The following is a 21569-nucleotide window of genomic DNA, read 5'->3' on the forward strand; positions in this document are numbered from 1 at the left end:
TGGTTCCATCAGTGTTCCTCAAATTCTGTCTAATATTCAGGGCCTTGGAGTTCCAGCAATCATATTCCTCTTGCTCAGGAGCAGACGTAGAAAGAGAGAGACAGAAAGGATTACCAACACTTCAGTTGAATAACCAAAGAGCAGCTGTGGTTTCCTTTAGGTAGCCATCCAAACAACAGAGGTAAGAGGAATCAGACATGTAATGATGGAAGAGGATCATGATGGGGACATGTCACATTGGCTGAAGCCCTGGTCAAGCTATCCCGCTGCAGGTCCAGAGCCCAGACAGCTCTGGGTTGCATCTCAGATATGGAATCAGGGGACCTCTTGCTGATGATGACTAGATTAATGAGAATCCTGTCTGCTCTCAGCCAGAGCACACATTTCCTAAGTTAGAGTGGGGCTCTCAGACCTGATGAGACACTAACAGGGCCAGGCAGCCTTCTCAGGTCAGCACCCATCTCTACGGTGGGCACAGGTGATTCTACCCCACGCCAGGAGCAGAATCATCACGTGATTACAGCCCCGGTCTATTATTTTTTTTAAGATTTTATTTATTTATTTGACAGAGATCACAAGTAGGCAGAGAGAGAGGCAGAGAGAGAGGAAGGGAAGCAGGCTCCCTGCTGAGCAGAGAGCCCCATGAGGAACTTGATCCCAGGACCCTGGGAACATGACCTGAGCCAAACACAGAGGCTTTAACCCAGTGAGCCACCCAGGCGCCCCCCAGGTCTATTTTTAAGCAGCATATCCCTTCATGCCTCCAAAGAGCTTGCCAGTTGCAACCCCACTGAATGGGAAGTAGCTTCCTGGACCATCTGACATGGGGGACTCCAAGCCTCATGGGGGAAGGGCATCCCCCCTGCTGATTCCTCAGTGACTTTTTTAGGGCTGCTGCTCTGTGATGGGGTCTTCAGTCTCCCCCACCTGAGTGTTTGTTCTGTACCTCTAGCCTGGATCAGAAGTGTGCTGCACTTCCCTGCTCTGAGGGCTTGCAGGGCCCGGGGCAGGGAGCATGTGCTCAGAGTAAAAGACGGCTGCCTTATGTGGTCCTCTGGGTGCACTTCAGTGCACAAGACAGCACCATGTATGTGTGTCTATCCAACAAGGACATCCATGAAGTGAGAGGCAGAGGCAAGGCCAGACCAGCAAATCCATTCGCTCACACTAGAGCGGGGTCCATCTTCATGACATTCTGATTAAGAGTGCCCCCAGGGCTGAGAATCCACCCCTGGGCTCCTGGACAGAATTCCCAGGACCGCATCTAGAAACACCCAAATGTGCTTTTCCCAGATAAAGGTACTGTGCTGTGATAAAAAGGGGTGACTTCAGCGGTGCCTGGGTGGTTCAGATGGTTAGGCAGCTGACTTTGGGTCAGGCCATGATCTCGGGGTCCTGGAATTGAGCCCCCACATCGGCTCTCTGCTTGGTGAAGCCTACTTGTCCCTCTCTCTCTGCCTACCATCCCCCCTGCTTGTGCGTGCTGTCAAATAAATGAATACAATCTTAAAGGAAAAGCAGTGACTTTAGTCAAGAGACCCCAGTCTGCAAATCCAGTTCTGCCACTTACTCCTATGGCCTCAGGCAAAGGTACTCAACTTCTCTGGCTCTCAGTTTCCTCTTCTCTGACAGACAGCACCATTTGGTCCTAAGTGGGTAGGTACACAACAATTATTGCTGATCCCTTAGAAAGGAGATTCCAAGTCAGCCCACAGCTAGGGGATACACACTGTCCCCGGCTGACCTGAATTAACGGCACTGGAGAAGAATACTGGTCGTGCTGGTGTTCCTAGTTCTGTGGGAGTACAATCCCACCGCTGCTGGTTGCTGGTGGCTCCCCGACTTCCACTCCCTGACCCCCAAAATGCCTTCTGTAATCCCATAAAGGCAAGACTCAGGCATCTCATTCCCAGAGGCTCTGTCGGACGGGAGCGCTTTCTTCATTTTTAGACAAGGTTCTAAGCCAGCCCTTCCTGGATTCTGTGTCTTGGACAAAGTCCAGGATAAAACACAAAACCGAGGCAGGGGGCTGCCTCTAACAGTCCCCTTGCTCTGCCCTTTCTTCCTCTCCAGGATCCCCGCTGTCCACTCAGCATGCACACAGGGTTAGTGGGCTGACATTCCCCCTGCGCTCATTTGCCCTACCTGGGGATTCCTGGCTATTGGGCTGTTATCAGCGGGGGCCCCTAACAAGCCGATTAAGGCTAATTACAAAGGGCCTAATTAACTGAGGAAACTGGTGCTGGAACAGTATCCAGAGGAAAAATGTTCTGAGCTTTGGTTGCTGGGAAACAGGCTCTGGACTAGGGCTACATTTGGGGCCATCTATAGCGAACCCAGGCAATTAAAAAGAGACATGGAGCGGTGAGAGAATTGGGCTCAGGATCTTTTAGAGGGCCCTTCCATCCTGCTCTCAAGACTTAAAATACTTTGGTGATGGTGTTGTTATTGCACAGAACAAGGAAGACCTGTTCACTGCAGGGAAAGGGGGACTGTTTTTAAATCAGATCTTCATTTCTGCATAAGGTTTTCCACAGTAGGTAAAGGCTGAATCCTTTTTTAGGGGGTGGAGGGTGAAATCGGCTGCTGCCAAAGATCCCCGTGAGGCAGAAGGAAGGGAGGTCTCCATCTGAATCCACACCTCGAACTCAGACGCTGGGCCCTTCTTTACCAGCATTGTGTCAGGCAAGGCCAGAGACCAATTACGACGACTCAGGTCCTGCCCTTGAGGAGACCACTCTCCAGCCAGAGACATGAGCTGAGAAAGCCTGGAAAATGCCATCACAGCTGTGTTCCTCGCCAAGCATTCTCTTGAGTATGTAGTCCTATCTGCTCATCAAACTGGGCAGCTTCCAAGATAGAGAACAGGCCTTCGCCAACCGATTGGGGATTTCCTCCAGGAATCCTGCAAGTCCAGAGTGAGGTCAGGGTCTGGGACTTGGGAAGAGCCTGGGCTGTGGTGGGAGCTGGATGGTAGCCTTTGTTGCACCCTTGCCAGGAAGCATGAGGCCAGTGTCTGCACCCACCTGCAGGAATGATCAGTTCGATGGAAAACCTAGGGATGCAGGAAGCCTCTTAATCACAACCAGGCGACCTCCTCACCCTGACTCCCCCATGTTCAGGCCTTCCCCACCCAACCCAACTGCTAGCAGGGAACTTCTGCAAAGTGCTACCCACACATGGGCGGGGGAGGGGGGGTGGGCTGAGAGGCTGGACAGCGTGCCTGGGTGTGGATTTGCTTGCCGGAGGCCCATGCAACAGCATGTTCCTTCCTCCCAAGGATCTTGTACAGCGCTCCTCTGGCCTTGGCAAGATGCCCACCCATACTGGTGTCTTTCCTGGGCCCCAGCACTGGTCACTTTTTTCTTTTCATACTGAATTGTTTGGGATGAGGGGGGCAATGTCCTAAGTAAAGTAGGGGAAGTGATTTTCACACAGGCCTGGGTCTCCGTCTGTCTCCCCCCAAACTTGTAGCCTCTGCCTCTAACCTTAGATGTTCTACCTCGCCTCCAGGGACAGAGTGGGGGTGGGGTGACACTGGTCACAGCCACAGAGCCAAAGCCTAAGGCGATCCAGAAGACCGTGTCCTGGTGATGCTGACTTTAAAGAATCCTATTGGAGAGCAACCAAAAAGGGCACAAAGGCCAAGATAGGATGGGGCCACAGGGATGTGAGTCACTGATACCCTGAACCAAACTGAGGGAAGAAGGTGGTGGCTGGTAACTAGGACATATAAGGGGGATATACTCTGGGGCCTCTTCTGGGGCCTGGAAGAGAACTATAAAGTTATGGAGACTTTAGGGACCCATGACCTGTGGCCTTTTTGCTCATAGTTCTACTAGATTCTCCACGGCCCAGTCTGTGATCACTTCCTGGAGAAGGGAGACGTCTGGCAGATATATGTGAATACCCTTTTCTTGGAGACACAGGGCTGGTGGAATACCAACCTTTCAGACCTCAGCTCCACCTCTCCTGCCTCCAAGGTTGAAAATTTCAGGAGGCAACAGAGTGCTTCCTGGTCTGCTTATGGGGGAGGGAGGCCAAGGATGGGCAACTAATTAGCTGGGGACCCTAAAAGATGGGTAATTTTAGCAGAGTTTAGTTTCAGAACCCTTATTATTATTACAGCATTTTGGTTCTGTTTTCTTTGGGGAGGGGTGGCTTCTATATAGCTTTCCAAATGTTGTGTCATGACACACATAAAACAATGTTATACTTGCTTGGCACAGTGGGAAGAACTGGATGGAGGGGGTCTGGGTCTCAGACAAGGTTGCTTACAGCTGGAGCTGACCAGCCCAGAGGCTCCGGCCACCCTGGTTCCCCCGTGGGTGAGGCAGCTACAGCAGATGGCTGGGAAGCTCCCTATCATCAACAGTCTCGCCCACTCTTCAAAGAAGCCTGAGACAGGCTCCAGTAGGCTGGACAGCCTGTCAGGGTTTAATGGGCAGCAGATGACGCTGGGAATTAAGAGGATTGAATTGTTTCCACGGCAGATTAGGGAGAACTCCCACATCTTCCTACCCGTACTCGGGGCAGACACCAAGCAGGAAGTGATGGAGACAATAGTAAGAAACTGGTTGGCTTAGGCCCCAGTTAAATGATTTCTTATCCCCGTGTCCCTTTTGTGCTTGCCTACTTCTGGTAGCAGCCCATGTGCTAACAGTGATCCATAGACAGACATCCAGGGCTGTCTGTGCTCAGGTAAGTGGCTTCTGGGCCTTTCCAGCCCGTGATGCCACCCACAGTTAGCGTGGCAAAGGGCGCTGGGCCCAGTGGGGCGCCCATGGAGAACACTCTCATATTTGCTGAGCAGCCCTCACGTTAGGCCACATCTGTCTGCCTGGACTGAGGACTAGGAAAGGTCCAACCAGGTCCCCCAGCCCACTTCAGTACTTAGCACCTACTTATGCAGGATCTGCCCAAGGCACCAATGGAACCTTCAAATCCTCATTGGAGGATTTAGTCCCCTCTCCAGCAGGCTTGCACAGCCCTCAGAACAGATGGGTTTACCCATTACCAGAAATTAAAATGTTGATTTCAACTTCCTTTTGTCACTTCAGGCTCCCTGACCTGTCGCCTTCTCTTTCCATGATTCTTACCACATTCAATTCTCAAAGGTGTTTTCTTCTTCCCCCTTACTGGTGATGCCATCATTAACCCACACCGTCACAGGACACATTCTGTATGTGTACGTTTATGTGTGTAACACGTGTACATATATGTATATGCATGCGTATATATGTATGTGCGTGTGTATAGTACACACATATGTAGATGTCCTTCTCTGGCCTTGAGTGTCATCTGTGGTTGGTGACTCCTTCCTCCTCAGACTGCAGACTGCAGGAGGTAGGATTCCACCTACGTCCGTCATAGGCACTGTTTTATCTTAGTACTTAGCACAGTTTCTTGTATGCAGCAAGTACTCAATAAGTAATTAGTCAATAAATAAATGATAGTGACTAGACTATGCCATGCGTTGTGCTACATCTACTATCTCTGATCATCACAAAGTGCTGCAAAGGATGGAGGAGGAGCCCCATTTCACGGGTGAGGAGACCAAGGTTCCAGAAGGCCAAAGGGTGCAGGCAAGATCTGAACACATGGCCACTAATTCCAAAGCCGAGAGGGCCACTGAGCATTGTCTCTGTGCCATCCCCTGGGTGGTGCCTTCCTGCCGACGCACCAGTCTCACTGCCACACACGCAGGCACCAGCCACTGTCACCCGGCTCTTGGCACGTCCATTAGGGTGAGGGGAACCCATACAAACACCCAAGAGTACCCAGCCAACAGACACAACTGCCCCACCAGCTGTGCCCCAGAAGCCCTGGAGCTCACAAGGGGCGGTTAGGACAGGACTGGTGGATCTATTATTAAAAAGTAACCCCACCAAACATGCAAAAGCCTGCTCTCAGGAAGCAATGGGGCACAAGGCTCCTGGCAACCTACCGGCATAGTGGTAATTTGCTAATGGATGACATTTTAACCTGACTGGCTTCCTCAGCAGCAGCATTTCCAGAGCAACCTGCAGACCCATGGGAGAGAAAAGGGAGAGTCAATGAGCCGTCTGTGGGCTGCGGGAAGAGCATTACCTAACGGGGAAAAGGAGTCAGCACTACAGAGCTAGGAGTTCCGGGTGCTGGAAGGAAACCCAGACCGGGCTTCCTTTCTGGCCGGCACCCCATGGGATGTGGCACTCAAACGCCTCCCCCTGCCCATGCCTGTGGTCAGAGAAAAATAGTGGAGACCCCACTCCTTCCCTGGTGAAGGCCCCAGCCTCAGAGAGACAGTGGGATCTCCACTGAATGGGGACTCAATCTCTGGGGAAAGGCTCCAAGTAAATGAGTGGGTGATTTGTGGGTGTTTTACAGAAAAATGCATTTTGTTGCAATTAACATAAACAGTTGTGTTAATAGTAACTGTACTATGCACTGTCTTTCCAGAGAGCCTAGGTAAAGAACACTTTCAAATATGCCTCTTTCAGCCTGTTCAACTTAAAAAAAAAAAAAATGGTGCCTCTGGAATTGTACATGGGAACAGTAGATGGGTTAGGAGCAGAGCAAGGCTTAGAATCTCGCTTCTCAAGTGTGGTCCATGGGCCAGCAGCATGGGCATCCACCGGGAGCTGGTTAGAAACGCAGAACCTTGGGCCCCACCTCCAGAACTGTTGAATAAGAATTTACATTTTAACAAGATGCCCCAAGTGATTTGTGTGCACATTAGAAGTTTGAGAAATGCTTCTTCTCTACAATACTTGTCTTAAAGGATTAGGAAGCATTCTCTTAACATCCTAGAAAAGCCATGAAAGGAATCAATAATCTCATGAGAAGGTAGTATTGGGACACAAGAGGCCAGATTTGGTACCAAAACCATGTACTTCTTAAGGGGGAAACTAATGTGAGTAACTGAGTGCCCCTGGTAGGAGCCCAGGTGAAGCAGGTAAATGGTCAGCTAGGATCCTGGGAGAATGACACCAAAGGTCTGACTGTGCCAAAGCTGCAAGAATGACCCCAGTTGGTACACAGCAAACCCTTCATTTTGGGTAGGAGATAAACTTCTATGAACATCAAACTGGTGGACTTCCACAGCAGGGAAGAACAGTCAGCAGAGTAGGATAGGCTCTTTCAGGCCAAGTCTAGTCTCAGTAAGGTTTTCTACCTCTATCATTGGAGGCCCAGTTTCTGATGTGAATTATAAGACTGCTAAAAAGACATTCTAATTTCCCAAGACAGGTGTGAACATAATTATTACTCAGGAATAGACGTACAGACAGAAGTCCAGCTGCAGGTTTCTCCTACAGGCTTAAATCCGGACCCACTCAGTGAGATAAGGAACATGGTGGCATGTTGATTGGTGATGATCTTAAAACTGGTTTTATGGCATGTGGGACAACACAGAATTTCAGGAAAATACTTTTCAAAATTCTGACATGGGGAATATGAACTGTGAAGTCTCTCTCTCTCTCTTTTTGATGGTCTCTCTTCTGCATTCCTTACCATCACATCACCTTTGGCCTCGAAAAGAGAGTGCAAAGCAAATTCAGAATTGGTCCCTCCACCAGGCAACGCACTTGAACAGCACAAATTCAGGAGATTCTCCACTGTTGGGGACAATAAGAAGCCAATGCATCAGAGAGAGCTCAAATCTCAAGGACAAACAACACCCAGCCTGAAGCCAGAGACCCTTGTGAGAGGATCAAGCCTTCCCCTCCCAGTTCTTCCCACATGCCAATACCTCTTTGCTGGAGGTCATGGTTTTCCAGCTCTGGCCAGGGCTTCCATACTAGTGTGGCCTTGTGTGTGTCCTGAGCCAAGGCAGAGACATCCTGAAGTTCTGGGATCTCTGCTTGGAACCTCAAGCCAATGTTGATGCGTCTTTAAGGACAAGAATGAAAACAACAGTATGGCCTTCAATTTGAGGTCAAGAGCAACTGTCAGAAACTTGAAAAAGGAGGAAACCAGTTCCTTCTGCAAGAAGAATGCAGAGGCATTTCCCAACAGTGTGATCCTAAGATTCCAGGGATGGCCTTTTCACTGGGAGAAGGAACAGCTTTAAGATTGGGGAGAGATGCTACATGGAGCGGGGGGAAAAGTCTGCTCGGAGCATCATAGCTCACTGTAACTCAGGATGGGTGCTAATTGCAAGGCAACAGCTGCCCAGGGTATGGCCGCTGGCACAATTTAACCAGGATAAACGGAACAAGCATAATGTGCTTATTACATTTGTTATTCCTTTCAGACTACTTTCACATAAATTATCCCATCTGAATCTCACAAAAACCTGAGATGTAAGCAAGGCAGTGATAATTATTTCCACTTAATAGGTCGGTTAACTAAAGCCTAGAAAGGTTGGGGTGCCTGAGTGGCTCAGTCGGTTAAATGTCTGCCTTTAAGCTCATGTCATGGTCTCAGGGTCTTGCAATGGAACCCCTAATCAGGCTCCCTCCTCAGCAGGGAGCCAGCTTCTCCTTCTGCCCCTCCTCCCACTCCTGCTCTCTCTCTCTCAAATAAATAAATAAATAAAATCTTAAAAAAAGTAAAGCCTAGAAAGTTTAACTTCATCAATGTCAACTGAAAAACGGTGCTGACTCAATGTTGTCACCACTCTATCACCTGGTCTTTTTTGCGCTTATCTATGAAAATAGAACCTTCCCTGGGTCTCCTGGGTGGCTCAGTCAGTTGAGCCTCCAACTCTGGGTTTGGGTCCAGGTCGTGAACTCAGGATTGTGGGATGGAGCCCGGGGTCGGGCTCCTCACTCACTCAGCAGGGAGTCTGCTTGAAAGTTTTTCTCCCTTTGCCCCTCCCCTACTCATGCTTCCTCTCTTTAAGTAAAATACATAAACAAACAAACAAAAGAAAAAAGAAGGAAAAAAGAAAATAGCACCTTTCTTCCATTATATCTCCAGTCTCTCCCACACTAAGCCTATTTGGAGGACCAGCCAAGAATTTTAGGGAAGGGACAGGGAAGCAAGGGCATTTGGATGGAGCCTTGTAGAGAGCTCAATGTCACTGGGGATGTGCAAGCATGTGGCCTGAACCATGCAGATGGAGATGGGGACACTAGGTTCTCTGAATATAGGACTTCATGCTTTAGTATACATTTAGTCTTTGGCAAAAGCCTTGCAACACCAGAAACTGAGAAATACCATGATCTTATAATTTCTCTAACTTCTTATTCGGTGGTAATTCTCAAAGTTCCTCATCCCCAGCTGAGGCTTCTGTTACACAAAACAAAACAAAAACAAACAAACAAAAAAACAACCAAAATTGGCTTTCCTTACGGTTCAACATCAATGGTCTGCTCTCCAGGCCCTGGGGTGACTGTCACGTTGCTGCCATCAATGCTGTCTAAAGCACAAAACCCAGAGGTCAGTGGTCAACAGGAAAAGGAACGGAAGAAACTATAGCCAATGAGCAGTGACCTAAACACTCACATTGGGACCCCCCCCCTCCCACCCAACCCACACCAGAATTACTCGCAGTAGTCTCCAAGGAACTGGATGGCATGTGGTGCTAAATGGTTTAGGATTACTCATTTCTCGCACAGGGCAAGGAGAAGCCATCGCCCCGATTCTGGTCCACTAAGCTCCTCGTTCGTTCCTCTGAAACCATTCTTACTCTAGAAAGAGATACTGGCTCCGAGGCTCTCCATGCTTGATCTTTAGACAACGTGTGCATAAGATGCAGAAGCGGAGTCTTGCAAATAATACCTAATCCTATTTGTCTATCTGCTTAGTACATGTATTGCGGGGGGCTGTCTCCGAGGACGATCCGCGGCACCAGCTTAGGGACCGCGTGCGCACTTGAACTGTTCCAACTTAGGCCAAAGAGACAGTAATTAACCAGAGCTCCGGGGTCTCTCCGGCTAGACTGGGGATCCCGAGGGTGAGAATCACCCGTGGAGTCTACGTGTTTCGGGCACCTCGCCCAGCGCGGTCCCAGTAGAGACAAGCCCCAGCAGAAGTGAGTGCGGTGCAGGAGCCCCGCGTGGGAAGGGAGCCCCCGGGGCGGGGTGGGGCCGGGCGCGTGAGGAGGGCCCGCGGGGACTCACTGGAGCGGCACAGCAGCACCCGCGGCGTGGGCGTCAGGGGCGTGAGGGGCAGCTGCGGGTGCGCGCCGGGGCCGTGGCCCGCGATGAGGACGTTGCTGAAGAGGCCCGAGCCCTGGCGCACCGGGCTCAGCATGGGCGGGGGCGTGTAGGGGGGCAGCTCGTGGGCGGGGTCCAGCAGCAGGTGGTCCCCGAGGATGCGGGGGGAGCGCAGCTGGCTCTGGTACAGGGTGGCGCCCGAGTACGAGGAGGCGGCGGCGGAGTTGGCGGTGTAGGAGGGCGGTGGCGGGATGAACAGCGGCTCCGGCCGGTGCCGGAACTTTTTCTTGTCCGGCAAGCTCTTGAGGGGCTCCTCGGCTTTGGCCACGGCCGGCTGATGTTTCTTGGGGAGTTCCTAGAACGGGAAGAACGGTCCGGTTCGAATCCTCAGGCGTTCCCCACAGGCCACTTCCACAGGCTGAAGGAAGGGGAGCGTCTGTTCTAACGGGGGATTCCCCCCCCTTGGCCCCCCCTCGCCCCCCCACCACTTGTCTGCTTCCCCCTCCCCCCGCATCCCTTGCCTCGAAAAACAGCCTCCTCCAGTTCCCACAGGGCGAGTTTGGGGGCTTGATGGGGGAGAAAACTGGGATTCAGGAGGAAATCCCTCACGTCTGGAGGCGATGGGGATGGTAGGAAAGGTGGGTGGGCAAGAAAGAATAAATTCACATTCTCTATTGCTTAGCACCGCATTCCCATCCGGTGAGTGGAATCCAGCCGAGTGGGCCCTTTAATTCCCCACCGCTCCCAGGGGACAGACATCAGGGACAGATAACACATGTTCTGAGAAGGGGACAGAATATTCAGGGAGGCTGGGCTGCGGCTGAGGAGCAGAAGAGGGGGGCCAGTGACCCGCACTGGGCTCTCCTTTGAGGTAACCCTGGAGCTGAGGGACAGCCATCTTCAGACCTGTTCCGTGTGCTCCCCTAAAACCGGATCCGGCGAAGCCCCCCCCCGCCGCCCGCCCCTCACCACCGCTCCCAGGACCGTAGCTCATTTGCTGCAAGCCCCTCTCCTGGGTAGCTTCCTGTCAGCAGTGTTAGTTTACTTTATGGCAGCGGACCCAAGCACAGTCTGGAAGGAGGATCTGCCACATGGATACATATATACTAATAAGTAAACATGTGCACATAAATAGATAAGCAGGGCATGCCAAAGCCAAACAGAAACAGACTTGGGGCGTGTGCCAGCATCAGCCCAGAGAAACTCGCTGGGTGTAGCTGGGTGTGGCTGGGGAGGCCGAGGTGCGGTTGGGAGAGGCTGTGGGGATACCTGCAGAAAGTTCTGGGCAGTCTGTGGTACCCTCCCAGGCCCTGCAGGCCAGTGCCTGTCACAGCTGCAGTTCCTGGCAATTCCTGTGCCCAGGGTGGCAACCGAGGAGGAGGAGCAGGGGGTGATGGGAAGGACAGGCCATGGTCATGTGACCAGTTGCCTCCAGCCATGTGACCTGCTCCAGTCTTCCCTCAGCTCTGGGCTCCTGCTGCTGCCCCTCCTGTTTTCTCCCTCAGCTTCCCTGTCTTCTGGGCTGCTGTCCCAACCCCTAGGAGGGAAGTCTAGGGAAGCTGAGGGGTGGGGAAAGGAGAGGGGACACCTCTGTGAGCTCCCAGTTCACCCCCAGGGGGTTCTCCTTAGGCCAGAGTGCCACAACCCGCCTCCTCTCCCCACCAGAGGGCTCCTTACCACCTGAGGCTGAGGCGGAAAGAGAGGTCTGAGGAGAATGGGGAGTGGATGTCTCTGCCCCCCAAGCTGGGAAGCAATCCTGAAGCCTTATACCCTGTTCCCGGGTAACTGATGAGGCCATGTGAGCACAGGCTGACCTGGCATGGTTTCAACCCTGTGTGGGCATCTAGACCTCTGATCCCAGGGTCCAAGGTCCCTTTTGGGCTCCCTCTACTTGAGCCTCTGGTCCTTTTACTCCAGTTCTCAACTCCAGGCAAGACCCTGAGACTCTGAGCCAGCGGATTCACCCAGAATGCCAGGCCTGGATGTCACTTGAGAGGAATCATTTATAGGGTTCTACCTCTACCAAGCTATTCAGATTCTGGAGGTGGGATCACTCATGGAGAGGTTTTAAAAGCTCCCCTGGAGCAGGGAGAACCACTGATGAGTCCAAACCCAGGCTTTTTGAGGGAGAGGGTCTCACAGTTGCCTGCATCCCCAGGGGGTCAGCAGCAGAGTGGGGACTGAAAGCCAGGGCTCCTCCCCAGACATTTTAATTTCTTTAAGTGTCAGGATCTTGCCCGTATTTTCCCAATCCCAGCTACATGCTTCTGGTTCAGCTTATCTCCTTACTACAATGTCTCTCTTTTCTACAAAGCCAGGTTTATCCCTGCCTTTAAAACCCTGCTCAAAACTGTGCTCATGGTGGTCTTCTGACCAAATTCTTACCAAACTCCCTGTGTCTCCCCAGTCCCTAGTTACTTTAACTTCCCAGGGGTGCCCCCCTATGGGGGACTACTGTTTCTTCTGTGCCCTGGTTTCCCTCCCACTGTCTTAAACTGGGGCAGGGGGTGCTGCCTGGGGTTTAGACCCCTGTGTGACAAGGAACAATACTGTCTCCAGTTTCAAGCTGAGAATTCTCTAGCGGTAGAAACAGTGGGTCTCCCACTAAATCAGGGACTTCCCTGGGCAAAGAGGGAGCTTGGCTCTGAAATTTCATCTCTCTGCTTATTACTGGCCCCCAAGTCCTGCTGACTTCTGAGAATCGTGCTCATTCCCAGAGGTTCCCCCTCCGCCTCTCCTCTTCTGATGCCTTGATATTACATAGAGAACCAAGAAGGTTCTTTCTGGACTTTTCTAGTTTTCTTAATTTTCCACCCTCCCTCTGTTTTGGCCCAACCCCACCCTCATACCACCTGGAATCCCAGCAGCCACTTATTCTTCGAGGACAAATGTGACCCAGCACACCACTTTGTGGAGAGGGAACAAATCCAATGTAGTCAACTGCATGGGTTACAGACTCCCCAGGGGAGGGAAGGAGGGAAGAGGGAGGAAGACAGAAAGAGACGGAGAGAGGGAGATGGGAAGGGTGGGGTAGAGAGAGGGAGAGAGAGAGATCTCTGTCCCAGAGCCAAGCTAAGCTGCTTGGGTGAAGCAGAAGAATTTGAGGAGGAGGAGGAGAACGTAAGAGTGAGTGAGAAACACAGATCTCTTTGCTTTCCTGAGATTGGGGGATGGGTGTCTCTCAGTGGAATTACTTTGGGAACCATAGCGAATTAGGTCCTCTAAGGCTAATGATGCAGGTGGGATACCGAAAATATGAAGCATCTGCTGAGGCTGACCACCAGAACGGATGCAGGGCTATCCTATGAAGGCTTGCTGTGCCAGGGGTTCCCTCTGGATCTGAGGAGGTCTGGAGATCCTGCAGGGGGGTCACGGCCCCAGGCAATAGCTCTTTATTACCTGGGATAGTACTTCCATGTTTTAATAGCTGTGTGATTACCAGCTGAGTTATCATCTTTGTTTTCACCTTGGAATAGCTTCAGCTCTCTTAGAATCTAATCCAGACCGTTAGCCTGGTAGAGGTGGTCACTGGGTAGCAAGCAATGTGGACAAGGATGGGATTCCCAAGGCAGCCAGGGTTGGGAGCTCAAACTGAGAGGCCAAGCCATGTCTGAGAGCTCAGGTCAGTGATTGGAAGAGCTGCCCCATCTCCAAGAAAGCAAAGGGATGTTCCCACCCCAGGCGGGCGGGGGCAGAGCAGCAACTCACAGCAGGCGGGTGGGGGGCAGCCCCTTGGGGTGAGTGTGGGGGAGAGAGGGTCATCCTCACGAGCACGGGCATCTCGTCGTCCGACATCGAGCTGGCTGGCTTGTCTCTGGTGGAGGGGGCGGCAACGATGCTGTTGGCGAAGCCCTGAGAGCCTGGCTTGGGCGGGAGAAGCTTGACAGGGACAGACACGGGCATGACCATAGGCGTGAGGCTTTCTGCCTCGGGAGGGAGCTGCGGTGGCGGCGGAGGCGGAGGTGGCAGTGGCGGCTGGGGCTGAGGCTGAGGCTGAGGCGGCAGGGCCTTCTCTCCTTCCTCCTACACAGACAATAAAGGCTTTGATCCTGGGCTGAGAGCAGCCTTCCCAAACTGGGGACGCACTCTGCTCTTCCTGAAATGTTGCAGGACATCATGAGTGGGTGATAGAGAACCACGGCAGGGTGGTTTCCTTCCTGCAACCCTGAGTCTCTTGGCTTTATTGAGGCCAGTTGGGAGTGGACAAGGCCATGCACTCTATTTTCTATGTTAAGAGAAGCTCCTCAACCATTATCACTTGTATAATTAAAACATATTACAATTTTGTTGTTGTCATTGCTTTTAAAGAAAAGGATGTGGACTGGGAATTAGGCATAAAACAAAACAGAACACATAGGCTTTTGTGTAGGACCTCTGAATTCTGTGGGCCTCAGTTTACTCATCTGTCCAATGGAAGACAAAGCTATTTTATCTGGAATGGTCAGGAGATGGGGTGAGCCGGGATATCCAGGCTTTTGGCAAACAGACAGTTAATCCCATAGACTTAAATTTAGATCAACAATATCTAAAGAATTTGAGAAATTCTTTGATTTCTAATCTTACTCTAAAACTGCATGGATAGTTCACCACATGGATAGCCTTCCTCCCTGGATAATCCTGAGGGTAATTAAAGACCTTCTTTTGCTAGAATCAAACACTGAGTAGAAAGTGCTGGCTGAGAGCCCAATGGTCACGTTAGCTTTCCTTGGCCATCGGCTACTACGCTGGAAGGCCCAAGAGACTGGTCTTCTAAGTCTTTAACTTAGAAGTTAAAAATAATATTGCCTCTATGTGTTTTCTTTGCTGTCTTTTTCAGATAGTGGAGAGACTCGGATCCCTCAAGAATTTATTCTAGCCTCTGTTTTTGACCCTTGTTCACGAAACCAGTGGAAGCGGGGTCTGTTTGACCTGGCTGGCTCCTAGTGGCAAAGCTTTAAGGGAAGGACAGTGCCTTCCTGGGTGCCCACCTGGGGGTCCCATTACTCTCTGATGGCAGCAAAGCAAAGCAAGCAACACATGGCCTGGGAAGGGCTGGGCGCTGGCTCCTGCTAACCTGTTTGAGGCTGGGGGAGGCTCTCATTCCCCCATGGGACCGCATGTGGCCGTTCAGGGCAGGTAGGCTCTTGAATTCCTTCAGGCAGATGGAGCACGTCAATTTATTCTTGGCATCAAACTGCTCCCCAAACACTCCTTTTGGTTGGCCACTGCTCAAGGGTAGGGACAAATTAGAGGACACACATATTGATAAAGAGGAAGGGTGACTTATCACAAGACCTCACACCCCACAGTGAACCCATTTCATTCACTCAATGCTCCCATGGCCCCACTTGCATTATCCCAATACCCTTCAGAGAACTAAACCCACTTTACAGGCGGAAAACTGAGGCTCAAGAGCGGGAAAAGGCTTACTCAAAATCATGTGGGAGTTGAATAAAATATCCTTCATTCTAAGCCATCAAGTGCTAGGTTTTTTTCACCTCTGGCCTGTTATCTTTCTAGAGTCAGCTCAAGTGGCCTCTAAGCATTCCCTTAGAGACATGCGTCTAAGTCCCCTTGCTTAGCCTCCAGACTACATGTCTTAGCATTTTATCAGGTTCTGGCTAAGAATTTACCATGCCCATGATGGGGGAAAACAAGTCTGTACTATTTACTGCTGCATTCTCCAAGCTTAGCTCTATGCCTGGCACGCAGTAGGTACCCAGTGAATATTGACTGACTGAGCAGGGGAGAGAATGTGGCGTCAGGACTCAATTCCAGTATTGCCACTTACTTGATGTACAACTCCAAGTCTCTGAGCCTGTTTTCTCATTTGTAAGGCCATTGGAATAAAGCCAAGAATGATTGAGCTCTTACTATGTGCTAGGCACATGGTAATCTTACCTACCCCTACTGGGTTGCTTTATTATACAAAATATAGTGTGCTTAGCACACAGTAAATGCGCAGACACAATAGCTGCTATTATTATTATAAACTTCTTCAGAAAACTGACTTTGAATTTGAAAATGAGTCTGGAGAGACAACCCAGGAAAACCTCCTACTCTCCCCAAATGCCAACATGCCTTCTTGCATCCATCCTACCTTGGCTCCGGGGACCCTGGCTGGGCTCTGCCATCAGGTAGGTGCATCTAATTTAATCCATGCAGGACATGGGAAGAAAGAAGAAAGAGAAAAAAAGTGTATTTCTACTGGGAGAAGTCTTTGAGCTAAGGGAACCCCAGGACCTGCACTTTCTAGAATACTTCCTCAAGCTCACAGCGGCCAGCAGTTCATGTCCAGATGCTGGAGCACCTGACACTTCTTTCCCGGGCTTCCTCCAGCCCCCCAACCTGGTAACAGATCCACTCCAGGAGTTGCCACCAGCCCCCAGCCCACCAGGACTCAATCCCCCCTTTTCTCCCTGTCCACCACCGTGTGCACAGACAGGCTTCATTTCCAAAAGACATAGAACAGAGAGCCAGACGACACAGCAGCATGCCCAGAGACCTCCTGCTTGTCATATCAGCACTGGCCATATCACCTTATTCTTATATTCATAACGGCTCTCCATTACCACTGGGCCTGGGTTTCAAGCAAGACAGAGTCAAGTGAAGCTCATCTCCAGCCTCCATCAGAGCCCTGTCTCTATCTATTCTGGCCCCTTTCTCCCCTGAGCTGTTGTCACATGACTGTAGCACCTGGAACATGCCAAGGCCTTGACAGTGCCCAGCACACAGGAGGCCGTTTTGTGGCAACTACATTTGGGAAACAATCAAGGGTTAATAACAACCTTGGCCCATAGCCTTGCAGACGCCATCAGATGGGGCATTTGTGCTCTAGGCCACCACAGTGGGCACCACTCCCCATTATCTCCTAACAAGCCACTTTGCTTACTCCCTTTACCTGCACGGATCCTGAGGGCAGCTAAGATTCTCATCTCTGAAGCTAGCTGGGATATCCCCTCTGGGAGAGTCTCAGTGCTCGTTAGCATATTAATGGCTCTGAGAAGCCCCTCAGCATTGCAACCTGATTCACTGTAGGAGCCCCTCAGATGTATTGATCTGGAGAACCCACACCCCTCAGCCATTCCTATTAAACATTCTATGGTCTTCCTGGTCTGAGCAATATACTAGGAGAAATGCTGTCATAATGTGGTCTCCTTCCCAAAGAGGGAACAATTTCATGGGAATTCCCCGAGGATTCAGAACTAAGGGGACCAGATGCCTTCCCTGTGTGGTCCCTGGGCCCAACTCAGGCTTGACCGCTACATGCATCATTCAGGCCCGGTACTGGCCCCCTCTGCAGCAAGCTCAAGCTCAGTGGGCAGAGGGCTATGTTGAAATTGATTCTGTGTTCCCTGTGCCTGGCACAGACAGCGTCTGGCATGTGTGAGTTAACGTTCGCGGTGTGAACAGAGAACAAAAGCCCGGGAGGGCCTGCGAGAGGGCTGGGTGCTGCCTAGACTCGGCTCTTGCCAGAGCAGTGGCACACAGAGGGACCCAGAGATGCTCCCGCTCTGAGAATACCTGGGGCCACAGGGCACTGGGAGACAGCTGCTGGTGCTGAGGCCCCATGTTGTTGAGGTGGATCCCGCTGGGGGACAGCAGCGGCCTGTGGGGGAGGGCCCCGCCGAGCCGGTTCAGGTCCGAGCTTGCCGGATCTCCCATTCCTGCGTCGGGAGGCCCCAGGTCGCCGTGGGAGCTCAGCACGGCCTGGGCCTGCCTGTCGCCCGGGTACGTCTTGGGCTGACTGTCCTCGCGCTGCTGGTGCTGGGGCAGGTGGCTCTGCTGGCAGACGTGGTGGCCGTAGGGCTGCTGGGGCTCCTGGTAGTAGTACTGGGGTACGGAGCCCAGCTGGATCAGCTGGACGGCGTGCGCCTGCTCCGGGCCATACTGGTGGGCGTCCCTGTGATAAGAGGGGGGCTGCAGGTGCATCTGCGGCGGCTGTTGCTGCGGCTGTTCTTGCAAGTGCTGCATCACGGGCTGGGGCTGGTAATACTGAGGTATCTGCATCGGACCCTGCCGCTGCTGCAGCTGCAGCTGCTGTTGCTGCGGCTGCTGCGGCTGCTGCGGGCGGCTCTGCGGCTGCTGCTGCTGCATTTCCTGCAGGGATAGAGGCTGCTGCCCAGACTGCTGCGGCTGCGGCGGGTAATACTGCTGCTGCTGCATCTGCTGCATGTGCTGCGACAGCATCGGGGGGGCCTGCAGCGGCTGTCCTCCCTGCACCGGCATCTGGGCCAGCGGCTGCTGGTAGTCATAGTACAGGTGCCCCTGGCCGGCATGTGGCCCCACCTGCAGGGCTGGTTTGGACAGGCCGCCGGGGAAAGCGGGGTGAGCCTGCTGGGGCACCTGCTGGTAGCGAGCAGGAAGAGCCGGCGCCGGGGGCTCCATGGGCTTCTGGGACAACAACTGGCGGAGGGCACTGTCAGGGGCCCCGTCCATCACTGCTGACTGGGTGTGCAGCACCTGGGCCATATTGTTGACCTGAATTCGCAGGTTTTGGTTGGCGAACACCTGGGTGAAGGAGTCTAGCTTGTGCAGGACACCGCTGGTGAGTTTCTGGGTACGGATCTCACTGGCCTGGGAGTAGGTATACTGGTAGCCATCGGCGGGCTCAGGCTGGGCCGGGGTCCCCCACATCATGTTTGAGTTGGTCAGGTTGCTGCGTAGCTGGACGTGGTTGCCAGGCCCAGTGTGACCTCCCCACCCTCCCTGCCTCGAGGTATCCACTTGGCCTAGGTTTTTGGAACCAACAGGCAAGCCTAGACCATCCCGAGTATCTTGAGGGAAGTGGGGGGAGAGGGGCGATGCCTGAGGGGCCTCCAATCCAGCCCCTGTGACTGTATTCCCATAGTTGTGGTTCAGCCCACCATGGATGCCAAGCGGTGGCTGTTGGTAGAAAAGGTTCTCACCACCGTGGGCCACGTGATTGGTCTTGTAGAGTTGCTGATCCCCCATGGCGCCTGCCTTGGCTGGGAACGTCCAGCCACAAAACCATAAAAAAAGGTCAATGAAACAAAACCCAAAAGGACTGAAACCCTGAGAAGCTGAGAGAAGGTGTCCACACTATTCCACGGCTGACATGTCTGTGAACGTGGCTGCAGCCAGATGTTCCTGTGGGCCTGTACCACTCATGTGCAGGGAGGGGGGCTTGACATTGTCACGGGGGCTGAGGTATGGACCGAACACCACCGTGGGGCACAGATGTCGTGCACACCTGTAAGACAAGGTACAAAAGCACAGGACCAGATTTACTCGGATGCTCCATGCTGAACAAGGACATCTACCCCAACCAATCAGAATTTAATACAAAACAGAAGACTTGATTCAAAATAGCCTGTTTCATACACTGACCACCCTTTACACTAATTCTGCAGCTATGGGCCCTCCTGGGAGACAGAACTCTCTTACTTTCCAGCCTTTGTTCAATGGCTCATTAGTTCATTGATTTGTTAATTCATTGTTTTTTGCTCACTGATTAATTCCTCCATTCTTTGGAGGCTCGGCCCTATTCTAGGACCTGCAGGGGATGCGAAGAAGGTTAAGGCATTCTTTTATCAACTTTTCTGCTCAACACATACTTACTAGACACCTACTAAGCATAAGACACAATGCCAGGGAATGATTGCAACATGGGCCAGCTCTTGAGGTGTTTATGGTGGAAAGAACATTTAAGGAGGAAGGATGCACATAATAAAAAGGTAAAATAACAGATATGGGAACTCAGACTGGAGAGCTTATGCTGGGTAAGAACAGAACTGGAGAAAGTGTCAAGGAGGAGTATGGCACATATTAGTTTGCCTGTCCAGTTACCAAGGTTCCCTGCTTTCTGAGGTCCCCACTCAGGCAAACATCTCCAAACAGGGTTGATCTGGCATGAAAAACCATACCAGGACAAGTCTTAGAACCATGAACTAGGCCATCTGGGGAGACAGGTTTAGTCTGGTTTGAGTCAGATAGTTTTTTTAGGGGACTTCTAACTGGGGTCTGTAAACCCCCGGGAGTACATGAAGACTTTCCAAGCACTACACACATGCACTCCAAGTTTTAAGAAAAACTCTTTCTTCCTCTAAATTCCGACAGCCTCAAACTTCCATAGAAGCTATTTTCTAGAACCGAATAGTGATGAAGGTGCAAGTTGACATTTTAAACTTGCACTCTCACAACTGCCCTCCTCCCTTCCAAAAGGAAAGACAGACCTTTTACTCACGTTGTCTCAAATCTTTTTTTTTTTTTAAAGCTAAGCTCTTTAATTCATACATGCTCCGAGAAATCAATAAGAAAACGTCACTATCCCAATAGAAAATATGAAAACAATATGGAAAGATTTCTCAAATAAAAGAGAAAGAATTCCTAAACACATGGAAATTCAGCCAAACTTGTTCGTAATAATCTAGGTATTAAAAGGTCTCTGAGTTACCAATCAGATTCACCTGACAGATTGAAAATACATCCAATAGTTTGATAACGCACCTTTTTATCAGAGTGCTAGGGAAAATGGCACTCACAATGTTGGTAAGAATATAAATTGATGTAATCCTGCAGAGCACAATTCGTTAATAGCTATCAAAAGTCAAATATTAACATTAAAATTCAAATGTATTCAACATCCTTCAATCAAGGAATTTCATTTTGGAGGATTTATTCAATAGGCGTGACCTCATCCCAAATCTGAACAGGGCTTATTACCCAGTAAAACCCCCCTATGCTCTATGTCCATATGAAAGGACATCTAGAAAACAAGCAACTCTAATAAATGAGTAGTGTATCTGCTTTGACGCTGGGTGGTTTCCAATTCTTTTTTTCCCCCTTAGGAAAACCTAATAAAAGTAATTAAAGTCTAATTGTTAGTGATAGATCACTATGTGATTTTTGGTATAGAACTCAGAAGCAGATCAAGAACTGAGTGATCCTGTTTTACCAAAACTTCCATCCGTTCACGCGAATGAGGATATACAGTGCTTACATACAGATGAATGAAAAACAGAAATGCAATCAGTGTTGGCACCTGTCTCATATCTCCTACCAAGCGTAATATTCTTCTAAGGATTTAAAAACAAACTGAACAAATAACCCAAGGCCAGCAATATTCTATTTCTGGACGTGGTGATAACGGTACGAGTGCGCTCAATCGGCTAATTCAAGCTGTAGGTTCTGGTCATATATAGGCATGTCTGTCGTAAATCAATAAAAAGATTTGTTTTAAAAAGTCATCCAGCATTACCATCCCACCAAGAGATGCATCTTCAATGTAATTTTAGGTTTTATGTTTATTAATTATTTATCCAAATTAGCAATACATTTATGTTATTTTGATTAATTGTCTCCTATCAATAATTTTTATCAATAACTCAAATAAGAAAATGTCAATACTTAGAGCTTTATGATTTCAGGAAATTAAAGAGGTTTTAATTTCATATAAAATTGTTATGGAGAAACATGATAGGGAGCAAACGAGAGAGTTTTAAGCGTAAGATGGATTACATATATTCCATTAGGATAAAATTC

General features: G+C 50.7%; 1 protein-coding gene across 50 annotated transcripts in view; it reads right to left on the reverse strand.

Moving 5' to 3' along the window:
- The window catches only part of TRERF1 (transcriptional regulating factor 1), a 202564-nt gene that overhangs the window by 19761 nt on the left and 161234 nt on the right, over window positions 1–21569 (reverse strand). For 21 of the 50 annotated variants that reach the window (XM_082733013.1, XM_082733005.1, XM_082733001.1 and 18 more), the window contains 8 exons: window positions 17589–19278; window positions 16165–16211; window positions 15139–15289; window positions 10050–10440; window positions 9280–9346; window positions 7733–7872; window positions 7495–7598; window positions 5948–6023 (listed from right to left, as the gene is read on the reverse strand). In XM_082733013.1, coding sequence (XP_082589139.1) covers window positions 5948–6023; window positions 7495–7598; window positions 7733–7872; window positions 9280–9346; window positions 10050–10440; window positions 15139–15289; window positions 16165–16211; window positions 17589–19019 — 2407 coding nt within the window. In that variant the 5' untranslated portion in view covers window positions 19020–19278. Of the gene's footprint in view, window positions 1–5947; window positions 6024–7494; window positions 7599–7732; window positions 7873–9279; window positions 9347–10049; window positions 10441–13793; window positions 14109–15138; window positions 15290–16164; window positions 16212–17588; window positions 19279–21569 lie in introns of all 50 variants that reach the window. The other 29 variants (XM_082733021.1, XM_082732988.1, XM_082733025.1 and 26 more) reach the window with 4 other exon arrangements.

Source organism: Mustela nivalis, assembly GCF_964662115.1.
Source record: "Mustela nivalis genome assembly, chromosome: 5".
NCBI classification, from domain to species: domain Eukaryota; kingdom Metazoa; phylum Chordata; class Mammalia; order Carnivora; family Mustelidae; genus Mustela; species Mustela nivalis.